The following is a 16,983-nucleotide window of genomic DNA, read 5'->3' as shown; positions in this document are numbered from 1 at the left end:
GAACTCAGGACATCTCACACTTTACGGCACACTGTACACAGTGCAGTGAAAACTTAAAGGCACAGGAACACAATACTGAACATCTTCAGACATAACAGAAATCATACGAAAATTGCTCAGTTATGGTAACGTGATAAGCACCAAAATAGCTCTGAAATAGCACCCCTCATCATGACTACACATTTCCATTAAAACCTTACTTTTCCAAGTATTTCAAGCTGTAAAACTTTTCCATTAACGCTGAGTCTAATTGCATGCACAACACGTCATATATGCTTCTCTGCTCTGAGAGCTCACTTCAGATGACAGCAGCGGGGTATTGAAAGGGTGAACCTTTTTTCGCCACTTAATTTCTGCATGGCTATTCCTCTCTTCAGCTAACGTCTGTGGGAGGACTTTGCATAATTGAAAAATGACAGTAATCTGTTGAAAGCTGAGCAGAATTATCCCACCGCCCTAACTGCCCCTGCTGATAGAGGAAGAAAAATGAGTAGTCCTCAGCTGAGTCCAAGTACTAATCATTTATTAATTTCATTTTTTGATTCTGGTTTTTGATTGCAGTCTCATTTTAACCTTTTAAACTTACAACACGAGTACAGAAATAGTTTGAGTCATCTGTCTTCTGCTAGCCTGAGTGCATGCTGAAAGTAATCACCACACAACCTATTTCCTTCAGGCTGAAGAGGTCTTATTCTTTCAGCTTTATTGACTCTGTATGACTTCAAGTGTGTCACTGAAGAGGAAAAAGATGTTATGAATTGATGGGGGGGGTGGGGGGAGGAGGAGGAGCATGTTTCAGACATTAGTAGCAGCAGCTGAGTCTCGAGCTCTGAAAACAGCTTCCGTGTCACCTCTTGTGTTTGTTGTTCAATAAACACTTCAATCACAGTGCAAGCTGGATTCAGTTATTTGTTGACACTACTGAGCATGTGCGGGGGCTCGGCTTTGAATGCGTTAGATGAAAGCGTTGCCACAGTGACATCTGAGAGATTTCGATATGAAGTTTACATATTTGACAAAAACAAACTCTCACAGGAGATAGCAGTTGGAGAGTGTACAAGTATTCTAGTGTGACACCATCTGTGGATGTTGTTTACACACTCATCTCTAATTTAACATGAAACAAAAGGCTGGAGGAATGCACTGCCTCACACTGTCTAAATATTGACCAAGAAGGGGTTTATACTAATATTTGTCAAGCTGTTTTCAACAGAAGACATTCACAGTGACCTGAACTTGTTTCACCAGTTTGACATCAGGTTGGTGCAGAGGTGTACTGGGACAAAAAGTTGGCCAGGCATTTTGGCTCAGACCGGCAAATATAAGTCATATATATGTATTATGTGATACACAGGTGTAGGTTTCTTTCAACATTTGAGGAGACACATACTCAAGAGGGGTTCTGGCACTCCTCTTTGAGCAGACATCACTTAATTTCCTGCAATGTGGTTAATCAATCTGCACCAATTTGTGGTGAAAATAATGTACAATATATACATACATACATACATACATACATACATATATATATATATGTATTTATATATATATATACAGTACAGGCCAAAAGTTTGGACACACCTTCTCATTCAGTGCGTTTTCTTTATTTTCATGACTATTTACATTGTAGATTCTCACTGAAGGCATCAAAACTATGAATGAACACATGTGGAGTTATGTACTTAACAAAAAAAGGTGAAATAACTGAAAACATGTTTTATATTCTAGTTTCTTCAAAATAGCCACCCTTTGCTCTGATTACTGCTTTGCACACTCTTGGCATTCTCTCCATGAGCTTCAAGAGGTAGTCACCTGAAATGGTTTCCACTTCACAGGTGTGCCTTATCAGGGTTAATTAGTGGAATTTCTTGCTTTATCAATGGGGTTGGGACCATCAGTTGTGTTGTGCAGAAGTCAGGTTAATACACAGCCGACAGCCCTATTGGACAACTGTTAAAATTCATATTATGGCAAGAACCAATCAGCTAACTAAAGAAAAACGAGTGGCCATCATTACTTTAAGAAATGAAGGTCAGTCAGTCCGGAAAATTGCAAAAACTTTAAATGTGTCCCCAAGTGGAGTCGCAAAAACCATCAAGCGCTACAACGAAACTGGCACACATGAGGACCGACCCAGGAAAGGAAGACCAAGAGTCACCTCTGCTTCTGAGGATAAGTTCATCCGAGTCACCAGCCTCAGAAATGGCAAGTTAACAGCAGCTCAGATCAGAGACCAGATGAATGCCACACAGAGTTCTAGCAGCAGACTCATCTCTAGAACAACTGTTAAGAGGAGACTGCGCCAATCAGGCCTTCATGGTCAAATAGCTGCTAGGAAACCACTGCTAAGGAGAGGCAACAAGCAGAAGAGATTTGTTTGGGCCAAGAAACACAAGGAATGGACATTAGACCAGTGGAAATCTGTGCTTTGGTCTGATGAGTCCAAATTTGAGATCTTTGGTTCCAACCGCCGTGTCTTTGTGAGACGCAGAAAAGGTGAACGGATGGATTCCACATGCCTGGTTCCCACTGTGAAGCATGGAGGAGGAGGTGTGATGGTGTGGGGGTGTTTTGCTGGTGACACTGTTGGGGATTTATTCAAAATTGAAGGCACACTGAACCAGCATGGCTACCACAGCATCCTGCAGCAACATGCCATCCCATCCGGTTTGCGTTTAGTTGGACGGTCATTTATTTTTCAACAGGACAATGACCCCAAACACACCTCCAGGCTGTGTAAGGGCTATTTGACCAAGAAGGAGAGTGATGGAGTGCTGCGGCAGATGACCTGGCCTCCACAGTCACCGGACCTGAACCCAATGGAGATGGTTTGGGGTGAGCTGGACCGCAGAGTGAAGGCAAAGGGGCCAACAAGTGCTAAACACCTCTGGGAACTCCTTCAAGACTGTTGGAAAACCATTTCAGGTGACTACCTCTTGAAGCTCATGGAGAGAATGCCAAGAGTGTGCAAAGCAGTAATCAGAGCAAAGGGTGGCTATTTTGATGAAACTAGAATATAAAACATGTTTTCAGTTATTTCACCTTTTTTTTGTTAAGTACATAACTCCACATGTGTTCATTCATAGTTTTGATGCCTTCAGTGAGAATCTACAATGTAAATAGTCATGAAAATAAAGAAAACGCATTGAATGAGAAGGTGTGTCCAAACTTTTGGCCTGTACTGTATGTATATATATATATATATATATATATATATATATATATATATATATATATATAACTCATTGAGTCATCACTGAATATAATCCAAGCAATTGTTACCTGTCCCTCAAAGTGAGAAAGAGCAAAAGAAGATCAGCATAATTTCCAGGAGACAGGGATGCAACGGTAGTCAGAGCTCTGGATGTTTTTGGACAGCAGGGCTGCCCAGAGTGTCCTTTAACTGAAGGACCAGACTTCGAGCTTTTGTTTTGACAAGCTCTCACCTTGCTGTTGTGCCCTTGAGCAAGATACTAAACCCCCACCAGCTCCAGGACTGCTGCTGTGTAGCTGAGCCTGACCCTCTCTGTGAAATGGGGCAAGAAGAAAAGAAAAATTCCCCCTGGCGATCAATAAAGTATCAGATTATTGAACCACTGTAATAAGTGTGACAGCAACTTGAGATATTGTGAAATAGAAAGCTCAGGTCGGCCCTCAATAGTGGATCAGGAACAGTGCAGAAGCCCCCACAGGAGTGTATGTGATGTGACTGCAGAGGAGCGTGTAGAGGTGGAGGGATGCAGCAGGTGAACTGAGGGAGAGATGTAGTCAGCCATCTATCTAAACAGGGACAGTGGGACAACTTTGATGAGACCAAGTATTCAACAGTCTTTTCCCCCTCCTGTTCACTCATCATAAACTTTGAATATTTCACATTTGGGACTCAGTTTAGTATGAGTCTGGACCCAGCGGAGAAGCAGCCAATAAGCCTTTTCATTCATCTTTGAAAATTAATGTTTGTATGTTTGCTGTTGTTTATGAGGAATGGTAAGGGAGGCCCAGGCTCCACACACAGAGGTTGAATAGAAAAACAGGCATTTCTATTCAAACCAGCTCTTTTAAAGGTCACTTGAATGGCAGACTTAAGGTGGCCACCACAGAATATTTACAATGGTTTGGAAGTAAAGGTGCAAAACGTGAGACTCTACAGCAACAGATCCTGAACATTTCAAAGGCACATTCAGTCTTTCTGAATGTGCATTCAAGTAAGTGCTTTCACTGAAATAACACCAATCTTCTTAACACTATTGCTGGAGCTTTTATTAATAATGCATTAGTGATTATTTTCACCTTAACACTAAGAAAAATGAATTGATCAGGGGTCCCCAGCAGTGACAAATCCACAGATAATTATTACCCACCTCTGAAGCTCTACCAAACTTTTTTAGCCTCTTTTATTTCATGGTTTTGGTTTTACAGCACATAAGGTTTGGTATTACTGTTACGGCTATCATCACCTTGTTTCCAGCAGCAGGACAACAGCTGTTTTCTGGAAAAGCTCTGATAAACCTACTGTACTCTGGCCCCCAGCACCACACAGCACACACACACAAAGCCAATGAACATCATTCTCATGACTGAAGACAAAAAGAGGGCAAAAAATGCCCGAGAGCATTGGGCTAACATCAATCAAGTGGCTAGAAATATGACTCCAGTGGAATGATAACATTGCTGTTGGAAGGATGCTTCGGTAGGCAACTTTTTGGTAATGCAAGCAGTAACTGACAGCAGCTTGTCTGTCAGCTTATTTTAGAGTTCTTTTGTATCCTAGTGGCTAAGCATCATTTTTTTTCAGGTACAGAACAAACCTCCTGACTTGATTGGAATAACTTGAAAACTGTAATTAAGAGAAACTTGGTAATGTTTAATGGATTACTTTTGCTTGTATTAAAGTCATTTTGTATTTTGTGTGGCCTGTAGTTGGTGGTAAAAATTAAACCTGTCATATTTTTTAGCCAAGTGGAAGTGGCAGAAAGACATTAAACACAACACTGACATCAGCACTTTATAAATTAGTGTTAGCAAACATTTGCTTTTACACACACAGTAGACAACCCCGGTCTTACTCCGAAGTTGTCAAATACAGGTGCTTGGGCAGTGACTTCCGGCATCAGACACCCGCAAGAAAAAAACATCCTCGTCAACAAGATGTGCGACCGATCGTTGTTATTGTGTAATGGCACCTGGCAGCGTCAGTGGGAAATGCAGTGGGACAACAATGTAAGTTAAGGGGACAAAAGTTCATGTAGGGCAGGTGGGAGCATTGGTGGATGGGTCCAACAACCACTGACATTCACTCGAGAGGCTAGTGTTCGCTTTCCGTATGATTGTAAAGCCAAACTCTGTTCTTTTTCCCAAACCCAACTACGTGCTTTTGTTGCCTAAACCTAACCATGTGCATTTGTTGTTGAAGAAAAAAAATAATTTGCAGTGTTGTACCGATGTAGCGCGTTTATTTTGAAAGAGACTGTATGCAAACTGTACATTGCCTGTGTCCACACCACAAGAACTAGGAACAATCATTCTTAAAATGTTGTTTTAAGCGCTTTTTTTAGCTCCTATTTCAGAGTAGGTACTTTCCCAGCATAAGTGGAACCATGAATGATGTAAGTGTTTGATGACTGGTCAAGAAATAAGTGTGCGTTGGTCAGACGCAGCCAGTGCAGCACTGGCAACCACCATTTTTAAAATCGTTAGACGTGTTAACAACAGACAACACAAAACACCAACAACAGCTTGTAACAAAAAAATAGTAGAAAACACAAACAAATGAACTGACGGTGAAGTCCAGATTTTACTAAGCATGTTCACTGGTGGAAATACAACGCGATTTTGACTCTTAACAATGAAAGAGGTGTTGCTATACCAACTGCTGACTAGCTTACAGTATGTTCTTATTGGTGGTGTGAAGGCAAACAGAAAAAATGTCCTTGAAGGTATGTAGCTCTCAGGGGAGCTCCCCAGTGGGCAGTTCCTCTCAGGTAGTAGTCCTTAGAACTGTCAGGTCTGTAAACACCTTTGGAGTCATGTTTCTGCCACCTGGTGAATGTAAATTATATTTAACCTCCTCCTTTCAGCTCTGTTTTTGGCCTCCACCAGCTCCACCAAGGCAAACATCTGACTCTTTCACTGCTAAATGCTCAACTATTGTCACCAGATAGTTGCTAAATTTGGCTGTTTTTCTTATGGTGCTGGCCAGGTAGCATACATTGGGCTTTTAGAGCTTTTTTTTTTTGCTACAAACAGCTGCCTTCTGGGTCTGGACACCACACAGAGTGAACCAACACAGTACAGTGATGGACAGTAAAGGAAAGACAATATAAAATTCTGTCAGACTGAAAAAAACTGCAAAGTCAGAGGGTAATTCTCTGTGGGGGTCAACATTACAAATTACACCTTTCACGCAGAAGTAGTATTACGATTCTTTGTCTCTGAATGGTATTGATTATGGCCACCTTAAGGACCTACATATGTAAATATTTTGTGCACTGGGTTCTCATTTCCACACAACCTTCTAATGCTGCGTTTGCATAGCATAGTATGGCACGGCTTTACTTAACTAAACTCCCTCTTTTTTGGTTTTCCATGAGCAAAAGTTGTGATAGTACCTGGTACTTTTTATGCCTCTGCGTCAGTGATAGCCGTGGCCAGAGGCATTATGTTTCCGTCGACCATCAGTCTGTTCCATTCTCATGAACGCAATATCTCAAGAATGCCTGGAGGGAATTTCCTCAAATTTGATACAAACATCCACTTGGACTCAACTATGAACTGATAAGAATTTGGTGCTTTAAGGTCAAAGGTCAGGGTCACTGTACCCTCATAAAACATCTTGCTGGACGTAGCTCAAGAATTCATACGCTGATTATGATTCATTTCACACAAATGTATAAAAAAAAAAAAATCAAAGGTCAACTTCACTGTGACATCATAATGTTCTGCAAAAAATTCAATTATAATACAATTATTCAACGTTATATCTCAGGAACAGAAGGGGAGACATTTGGTCATATACTACTGTAAATTGATGACACTAATATTGAAACTGTGCTACAGGGGTGAGCATGTGACATGGATGTAAAATGTAAGTGCAACTTGACTGGTGCCACGGGGCGGGATTTCTAGTTTGGTACCATTTCGCTGGAAGTTCCAGGCGTAGGGATGGGAATTGAGAACCGGTTCCTGTTAAGAACCGGTTCCAACTGGTTCAATTCATCGACATCATTAGCCTTTATGCTTAACGATTCCCTTATCGATTATTTTCATTACGCCGAATTTTTACGTAGATGATGCACGTCACGCTCGTCAGTCAGCAGCACGTTCAACAACAAAGAAGACGTAATGGCGGACAGACAGAAGTGGTCGAAAGCGTGGCTTCACTTAACCAAAAAAGACTCTAACGTGCAATTTATGCAGCACCATAATTACATGCAAGGGCGGAAACACCACCAACATGCTGAAGCATTTGTCGTCGCATGGCATTAAATATCAAGAGTGCCATGTGTTTGACAATCTCCGGTCAATGAGTGCAGCTGCAGCAAAGTCTCAGCAGAGCAGAGCAGTGCCAGTGATGTCCTCTATCTTGTTATCGATAGCACTACACATTCAGTGGAAGATTCTGTAACTTAACTGACGTAGATGAAAACAAATGCTGTACAAATATTTTTTCATTTGTTCCATTTTAGACAATAGCGGTGGACTGAGTATTTCTGCTGCCTGCAGTGTCACTCCCCCAGCTCCACGTCCACGGGCAAAATGCCTCAACAGAGATCTAGGATCCAGTGACCATGTAGGACAAAGATTTTAATTTATTTTTATTTTTTTTATATGTCCAGAGATCTAGGATCCAGTGACCAATTTCATATTTGTTTACTTACACAAGCACTTATCTCTTGTTTAGAATAGAAACTCAATAAAAATTGAAACTTGATATTTTTTCTACACAGAAAATTCACAGGAGGAATCGATGAGGGAATCGATAAAGAATCGGATCGATAAGCAGAATCGATAATGGCATTGATATCAATAAAATTCTATCAATTCCCATCCCTATCCAGGCGTGTTGTAGAAAGTGGAGTTACAACACTGCAGACTACTGATTATTTGTTTTTATTCAGTTGACCCAGATTTTTTTCAAAAAATGGCAGCCCACAGAACTACGTCATATGCTTCACTGTACAATTTACAAAAAGCAGGTGTTTCTCTGTGTGCTTGACATTGAAATGATTCAGCAAGTGTCATGCTGAAAATGATGTCCTGTTGATGATGATGTCATGGCAGTTTCACACAGCTTTGCTTTAGCAATTAGCCAAGAATCCCACCTTCACTGATGGAGTGTTATCAGCAGTGGAAAACGAACAGAGAAAAGTACCTGGTGCCAAAAGTGAGTCGAGTTGGGCCAATCCATGCAGTGGAAATGTGGCATAAATGTCAGAGATAAACCTTTGCTCTACTACAACACAGCCAAGTAAATGAACTTGTAAGTTCAGATCAAACATTTGAAATAACTAGCAATAACCGAGTTGGTCACATTGAAAACATTACAGCTGAAGTCATTCAAACACCACAAATGTAATCCAGGCCAACTCTGACCACTGTTCCAAACCAGAAATGACTTTGTTTGATTTTGAATTTCAGACTTGGCCTAAAAGAGTGTCTAGAAGAAAATTGCAGTGATTTTCAAAAGAGCCACAGAGTTCCCAGATCAGATTGTTTTTATGTTCTTTTCTCAGATAAATATTTTTTATTTTTTTATTAGGGTGAAGGGTTCTCCAAGCTGTTTTTTTAACCTAACAATACAAAAAGAACCAAAATCGTAAAGTTGAAATAAACCTGAAATTTCCTTTAGAATACACTTACATGACCCTTTATACTAATGTCTGAAGGAACAAGGACAAACTGGAGAAAATTGATTGTCCTGTGTTAATTAACATATAGGGTATTGTACAATTAGCCATTAATTCTCTGTGGAATGTAGCCAAATTAAAGGAGTAACATGCCATCCAAAAAGTACAGATGCTTTTCCTTTTTGAAATATTACTCTGCAGCTCCCAAAACAGCTGAAGGTTAGTGCAAAGTGTTGTCATGACTTTCTCCTGGCAGGCAGTAATTAGCCTGCAGTGGTTCCATTTGTCTTCACTTTAGCCACACAACTAGAGCCGTGTAGTGCACCACTCAGTCATAATGGAATAATTAATAATGCAGAGACAGAGAGAAAGACAGGGGGGGGGGGGGGCAGGGGGAAAGAGAAAGGCAAACTTAGTTGCCTTCTACATATATATGAAGTTTTGAAACTTTAAAATCACATTTAGAACTGAAACCGGATACATATGTAGGAATATTTAGATATTTCTGAAATATGCTTCAGGGCTGAGATGAGAAAAATTATATCAGTCTTGTGTCATTGTGGTGATTATGGGGCTGGAGTCTAACTGTGCTCAGCCTAGCTTGGCAAAAAGCTAGAAGCGGGGGGAGAGCTAGCCTGGTGGCATTTATTGTTTGTCCGACCCACTTTAGATGACACCACACCCACTTCCACATGACGAAAGCAGGCTGTCAAACATCAAGGCCCAGTAATTGGCTGCCAGCCTTCTGCTAGCCAGTGCCACTAAAAGACACTGCTACTAGTTAGATAGGGCACCTGAAGATGTACCCAGCAGTCCTCCGCCTCTCACTGCTGCTCAGAGACTGCAAAGCAGGAAAGTTTGCTGTTCCGGTGGGGAGTCAGGGGACAGTCCAGCCACTGAAGGTTCATCCCTGCAAAATATTACAATAGTTGCTTGGAAAATAGTGATATGGATAGTTAAAGGGAAACTTTTGCAGATTTTCAACCAGCTCTGTGTCATTGCAGCATGCATCTGTTTGTGGGAGTACTGGGTGCTCATGGAACAGGGGTGAAGACAAACACCATTTATCTGCACATACTGCACACATTGCCCACACTGCGATGAGAGAGCTGGTTGAAAAATCTCCCTGTAATGGCTGTACCAACATAAATTCAGCCAATGACTGTTAATTACTAAAACCAGATTCTCACAAGGTAAACAAGACACATAGATGAATAAAGGAGGTAGAGGGGCATTGAAAGCCAACATTCTGCCTCCAAGGAAGGGACGAGAAGGGGCAGAGTTCTTTAGTGTTTTTTGTAAAAAGTAGTGTTCAAACCCATGGACTAGCTGAAGCTATGCCGTTTCATAGGGCGTCCAGTTATAAGACGCCTCTTTGAGCCAGCACCCTATTTCCTGTATGCCACAGCACTAGCCAGTCATCGGGCCTTGACATCTGGCAGTCTGTTTTCATCATGCAGAAGTGGGTGTGGTTTTATCTAAAGTCGGTTGGAAAAACGATCTGGCTCTGTCCGAGGGAGACAAAAAGATCTTCTAACACCTCTAAAGGCCTTTACATGATGGGAACATGACCACTAAACGACACGAAAATGCGAAATACTCACTTGTGAATATTTCATATTCATACTGGCAGCAATGCAAATTTACAACAGTTGCAACAGGTGCGCCATTGTCATAGAGTTCCACAATACATCTAACATGAATAGTTGATGTCTTTATTCCCTACAGCAAAAGCTCCGAAAAACCTTGTTCTGGAAAGAAATGCCATTGCTTCGCACATCAAGTTCTTGATGTGTGAATAAAATTTCACCAAACAAACACCCACAATGTATAAAGGCCTCAGAGGTGAATAATTCTTTAAGTAACCCTAAAATTATTTTTTCTACATTGTTTATGTATGGGTTAAACAAAAAGATGGAAAACTCACACCGCTTTACAATTGATGGTAGGTATGATTTTAGCATCTAGCATAGCTGTTCAACTCTGCATCCAGTGTAAGTGGCTCATTACTTTCTTACTTTAACTCCCAACTCAGTGTACAGACATCAGACTGATATTGATCTTTTCATTCCTCTCTCAGACAAAAAAACAAATGTGTATTCTTGCACAGATATTCAATTATTCCTTCAAAGCAATCTGAAGAGTAGTTGCTATTAGTCTGTAGATAGTCTCGCTCACCAGACCTTTCTCAAGAAAAGAAAGGTCTGGCTGGGCTGACTCTCACTGTGAGATTGGAGAAAAAAACACCCCAGCTGCTTGTACTTCTTTCAACCAATCACAATCGTTCTGGGCGGTGCCACAGCAACGGTGCGCTTGCAAAAATATTGCCAGGGGGAAACAGGTTTTGGTGTAACACGCCCACAAAAATATCACCTACAGGATATATTACACCTACAGGACCATGGCAGAAAAATGGCTACATCCCCGCAAGATCAAACACCGCAAAAGTTAGTAAAGGACGTGTTGAAAATGGTTGAAAACTGCTACACAACCGGAGGTGGTAGGGCGGGACTTCAGCGGGTGGCTCATTCCGCCCAATGAGAGGCTGATCTCTGCAGCAAACTTCTGCCCACTCAGACTAGTCTGTAGATGTAAGTGCCAAGACTGCAGCTCCTCAAATGTCCACTTGAGGCTGGCTCCAGGAGCGAGTCAGTCCCCATAGACCCCCATGTTAAAATGGCCAACCTTACAGCAGAAATAAACATGTTTACAGCCTGGTACAAAAAAAACAGTTTTGGTCTCTCTCGCTAATTTCTACAATCATGACAACTGTACAGGGGGTCAATTTTTATATCACTCACCTGTTTACAATATTTTAAATCTTAAAATTATGCATAATCAAGGGCTTGGTCATTTAAGTGACAGGCTGTCTGTGAGGTGTCACCACAGTGACTCAGACCCACCCCTCATTTCTCCAGCTCCAGTCTCTCATCCAAATAACTTCTGGCTCCAAAAAATGACCACTGAAATGATGAACTTGAGGCCTTAAAAACAGGAGACAAACTAATTGGTGACATCATGGTGGTTTATATGAAGGCCTTTCAAAGGAGATGAGCTGCTTTTTTTTTTTTCTTCCCAATGTTTTTGTGATGAAATCACAGGCTGTCGAGCACTGACAGCCTGAAATTGCGTTAGTCAAGGAGAGTGATTTGTTTAATAGTGCCGCAAATTTTATGACTAAATGTGTGTAGGGGAGAGGGGTTTTCTTTTGCATTCTACTGTCATAAGTCATATGTGCGCTTGTTAAATCCCATCTGTTTAGAGTTTCATCATAATTAGAGATATATAGGATATATCAATTTTTCATTTTCACCCGGCCTCCCCTCACTTTGTTTAATCTCTCTTCTTTTTCCAGTTGAAAAACAGTCTGAGAGACAACCTGTGTTTGGACCAAGGACCTGACACTGACAATGTTCCCATCATGTACCTCTGTCATGGTATGACACCGCAGGTCAGTGGGCTCTCATTCTATTCTTTCTATTCTATCCAGTCTCTTCAAATACATGAAAAAATATCTAATAGCACAGAGGGATCTTAGGAGAGGTTGTCAGCAGTAGATAATTGGACTACTTCACTGTTATTTTTAAATGAATGATTTAAAAAAGAGTAACCATTGCATAAAGTTGCATAAGTAGTTGCAGTAGCAGAGATGGGTGAATGATATCTCTTTATTCTCTACAAAACAGAAAGGCTGTGTAAGAATACATACAGTTTGTTGTCCTAGTTTTAAACAGTTATGCATGAAATAACAGGGGCGGCAGTAGCTCAGCTCAGTCCATAGGGACTTGGGTTGGGAACTGGGCCGGTTCAAGTCCCCGTCCGGACCAAATGCGGAGCGTGGACTGGTGGCTGGAGAGGTGCCAGTTCACCTCCTGGGCACTGCCGGGGTGCCCTTGAGCAAGGCACCGAACCCCCTAACTGCTCGGGGCGCCTGACCAAGGCAGCCCCCTCACTTTGACATCTCTCCACTTTGTGCATGTATAGGTCCTGTTTGTGCATGTGTGTTAATGACAACGGAGTGAAAAAATTGAATTTCCCCTCAGAGGGATTAATAAAGTATATAAAATTAAATTAAATTAAAATTAAAATCAACCTATTTCCATTGTTATGAAACATCTCATTGATATATTATAACTGAAAAGTTTTTTATGAATAATAATGAGCCAAATTATGTATACAGTGGAAACTCAGCAACATTTATGTTCATTTAGAGTTCTGTCTGTGTCTACCTGATGAATGACAGTCTGACAGTAACTCAACTTTGAGATCTGTTTTGGTCTCTATAAATGCCTGAGGGAAATATTTGGCACTTAAGCTGTGAAATGCTCCACTACTTGCTAATATAACTTATTCTGAATGTTGTTATGTATTGGGCAGGTAGGGTACAGTTGGTTTATAAGAGCTTTTTTCTGAAAACAGCCTGCTGGTCCCTGGAAACGATGTTGATAAGAGCAGCGTTGTGGGCCATCAACACCAAAACAATTAAATAAAGGTGCTAAAATGCTTTGACAAGCTAAAGCTCTACCTATGCCAATCCTCAATGCCTATGTGCAGTTTCATATACAGTACAGGCCAAAAGTTTGGACACACCTTCTCATTCAATGCGTTTTCTTTATTTTCATGACTATTTACATTGTAGATTCTCACTGAAGGCATCAAAACTATGAATGAACACATGTGGAGTTATGTACTTAACAAAAAAAGGTGAAATAACTGAAAACATGTTTTATATTCTAGTTTCTTCAAAATAGCCACCCTTTGCTCTGATTACTGCTTTGCACACTCTTGGCATTCTCTCCATGAGCTTCAAGAGGTAGTCACCTGAAATGGTTTCCACTTCACAGGTGTGCCTTATCAGGGTTAATTAGTGGAATTTCTTGCTTTATCAATGGGGTTGGGACCATCAGTTGTGTTGTGCAGAAGTCAGGTTAATACACAGCCGACAGCCCTATTGGACAACTGTTAAAATTCATATTATGGCAAGAACCAATCAGCTATCTAAAGAAAAACGAGTGGCCATCATTACTTTAAGAAATGAAGGTCAGTCAGTCCGGAAAATTGCAAAAACTTTAAATGTGTCCCCAAGTGGAGTCACAAAAACCATCAAGCGCTACAACCAAACTGGCACACATGAGGACCGACCCAGGAAAGGAAGACCAAGAGTCACCTCTGCTTCTGAGGATAAGTTCATCCGAGTCACCAGCCTCAGAAATGGCAAGTTAACAGCAGCTCAGATCAGAGACCAGATGAATGCCACACAGAGTTCTAGCAGCAGACCCATCTCTAGAACAACTGTTAAGAGGAGACTGCGCCAATCAGGCCTTCATGGTCAAATAGCTGCTAGGAAACCACTGCTAAGGAGAGGCAACAAGCAGAAGAGATTTGTTTGGGCCAAGAAACACAAGGAATGGACATTAGACCAGTGGAAATCTGTGCTTTGGTCTGATGAGTCCAAATTTGAGATCTTTGGTTCCAACCGCTGTGTCTTTGTGAGATGCAGAAAAGGTGAACGGATGGATTCCACATGCCTGGTTCCCACTGTGAAGCATGGAGGAGGAGGTGTGATGGTGTGGGGGTGTTTTGCTGGTGACACTGTTGGGGATTTATTCAAAATTGAAGGCACACTGAACCAGCATGGCTACCACAGCATCCTGCAGCAACGTGCCATCCCATCCGGTTTGTGTTTAGTTGGACGATCATTTATTTTTCAACAGGACAATGACCCCAAACACACCTCCAGGCTGTGTAAGGGCTATTTGACCAAGAAGGAGAGTGATGGAGTGCTGCGGCAGATGACCTGGCCTCCACAGTCACCGGACCTGAACCCAATGGAGATGGTTTGGGGTGAGCTGGACCGCAGAGTGAAGGCAAAGAAGCCAACAAGTGCTAAACACCTCTGGGAACTCCTTCAAGACTGTTGGAAAACCATTTCAGGTGACTACCTCTTGAAGCTCATGGAGAGAATGCCAAGAGTGTGCAAAGCAGTAATCAGAGCAAAGGGTGGCTATTTTGAAGAAACTAGAATATAAAACATGTTTTCAGTTATTTCACCTTTTTTTGTTAAGTACATAACTCCACATGTGTTCATTCATAGTTTTGATGCCTTCAGTGAGAATCTACAATGTAAATAGTCATGAAAATAAAGAACACGCATTGAATGAGAAGGTGTGTCCAAACTTTTGGCCTGTACTGTAGATTGACCACATCAGTGAGTAGAAAACCGTGGGACAGACAGAGTGACTGACTGACAGAATGACACACTGATAGTTTCCATGATTATGTACAGCATACCATATCATGACTTAGTCATACCAAAAATTAGAAAAAGGAAAAAAAACAACATTTGGCCACAGGGGGAGCCACAGCGATTGGTCGCATTTTAGCCATTTTTAAGCATTTTTCTGTTGTTATAGCGCCACCCAGTTGCCAATTAGAGTTAAATTTCTCCAGTCACCTTGAGGCGTCCTGTTCTACACATCTGCCAAGTTTAGTAAAAATCGACATGGCGGTTAGGCCTAAATAAGAAATTAGCTCTCTAGCGCCCCCATTTTGTTTGATGGGGTCAATAATGGAGGGGTCCCCTCAGATTATGTGTGGTCATATACCTACAAAGTTGCGTGGTGATCGGTGAAACCCTTGAGATGTTATATCAATCATCAATCAATCAATCAATCAATTTTATTTATAAAGCCCAATATCACAAATCACAATTTGCCTCACAGGGCTTTACAGCATACGACATCCCTCTGTCCTTATGACCCTCGCAGCGGATAAGGAAAAACTCCCCAAAAAAAACCCTTTAACGGGGAAAAAAAAATGGTAGAAACCTCAGGAAGAGCAACTGAGGAGGGATCCCTCTTCCAGGACGGACAGACGAGCAATAGATGTCGTACAGAACAGATCAGCATAATAAATTAACAGTAATCCATATGACACAATGAGACAGAGAGAGAGAGAGAGAGAGAGAGAGAGAGAGAGAAAGAGAGAGAGAGAGAGAGATGCAGGTAATGACAGTAGCTTACAACAACATTAATGAAAGTAATAATATTATAGTTATAGTTCTGGCTACTGTGGTACAATATGTTGAAAGTATGTATTAATATCTGACAGTATACTTGTGTGACAATAGTCATATGTGTATAATAACAGTAGAAGTATGACTAATGACTAATGATGGCAGCAGCAGCAGGAGGCATCTGGCAGGACCACGGCAGCAGCACAACCACACACGTCACGCTGTCCAGGCACCGCTGCGATATGAGTTAATCTGAGAGACAGTGGAGCACAAAGGCTCTGGAGAAGAAGCCGAGTTAGTGACATCCAGAATGGCCGAGTTAGCAAGATGCAGTAATAGGATGAGAGAGAGAGAGAGAGCGAGAGAGAGAGGGAGAGAGAGGGAGCCCGGTGTATTATAGGGGGTCCTCCGGCAGACTAGGCCTAAGTCAGCCTAACTAGGGGCTGGTACAGGGCAAGCCTGAGCCAGCCCTAACTATAAGCTTTATCAAAGAGGAAAGTCTTAAGTCTAGTCTTAAATGTGGAGACGGTGTCTGCCTCCCGGACCGTAACAGGAAGATGATTCCACAGGAGAGGAGCCTGATAGCTGAAGGCTCTAGCTCCTGATCTGCTTTTGGAGACTTTAGGGACCACGAGTAACCCTGCGTTCTCAGAGCGCAGTGTTCTGGTGGGATAATATGGCACTATGAGCTCTCTAAGATATGACGGAGCTTGACCATTTAGAGCTTTATAAGTTAACAGTAGGATTTTAAATTCAATTCTGGATTTTACAGGGAGCCAGTGCAGAGAAGCTAAAACAGGAGAAATATGATCACGTTTCTTAGTTCCTGTTAGTACACGTGCTGCTGCATTCTGAATTAGCTGGAGAGTTTTTAAGGACTTACTAGAGCTACCTGATAATAGAGAGTTACAGTAATCCAGCCTTGAGGTAACAAAAGCGTGGACCAATTTTTCTGCATCTTTTCGGGTCAGGATAGGCCTAATTTTCGCAATATTACGCAGATGAAAAAATGCAGTCCGTGAGGTTTGTTTTAAATGAGAATTAAAAGACAAATCTTGATCAAATATTACTCCGAGGTTTCTTACGGTAGTGGTAGAGGCCAGAGCAATGCCATCTAGAGAA

General features: G+C 41.6%; 1 protein-coding gene across 2 annotated transcripts in view; it reads left to right on the top strand.

The window, feature by feature from the left end:
- Positions 1–16,983, top strand: part of galnt18a (UDP-N-acetyl-alpha-D-galactosamine:polypeptide N-acetylgalactosaminyltransferase 18a) — a 303,599-nt gene that overhangs the window by 232,204 nt on the left and 54,412 nt on the right. For both annotated transcript variants that reach the window (XM_033635588.2, XM_078168258.1), the window contains exon 9: positions 12,202–12,297. In XM_033635588.2, coding sequence (XP_033491479.2) covers positions 12,202–12,297 — 96 coding nt within the window. The remainder of the gene's footprint in view (positions 1–12,201; positions 12,298–16,983) is intronic.

The sequence above is a fragment of the Epinephelus lanceolatus genome, chromosome 5 (genome assembly GCF_041903045.1).
Source record: "Epinephelus lanceolatus isolate andai-2023 chromosome 5, ASM4190304v1, whole genome shotgun sequence".
Taxonomy (NCBI): Eukaryota; Metazoa; Chordata; class Actinopteri; order Perciformes; family Serranidae; genus Epinephelus; species Epinephelus lanceolatus.
The sequence above is the reverse complement of the archived record's forward strand: the minus strand, read 5'-3'. Positions and strand labels throughout refer to the sequence as shown.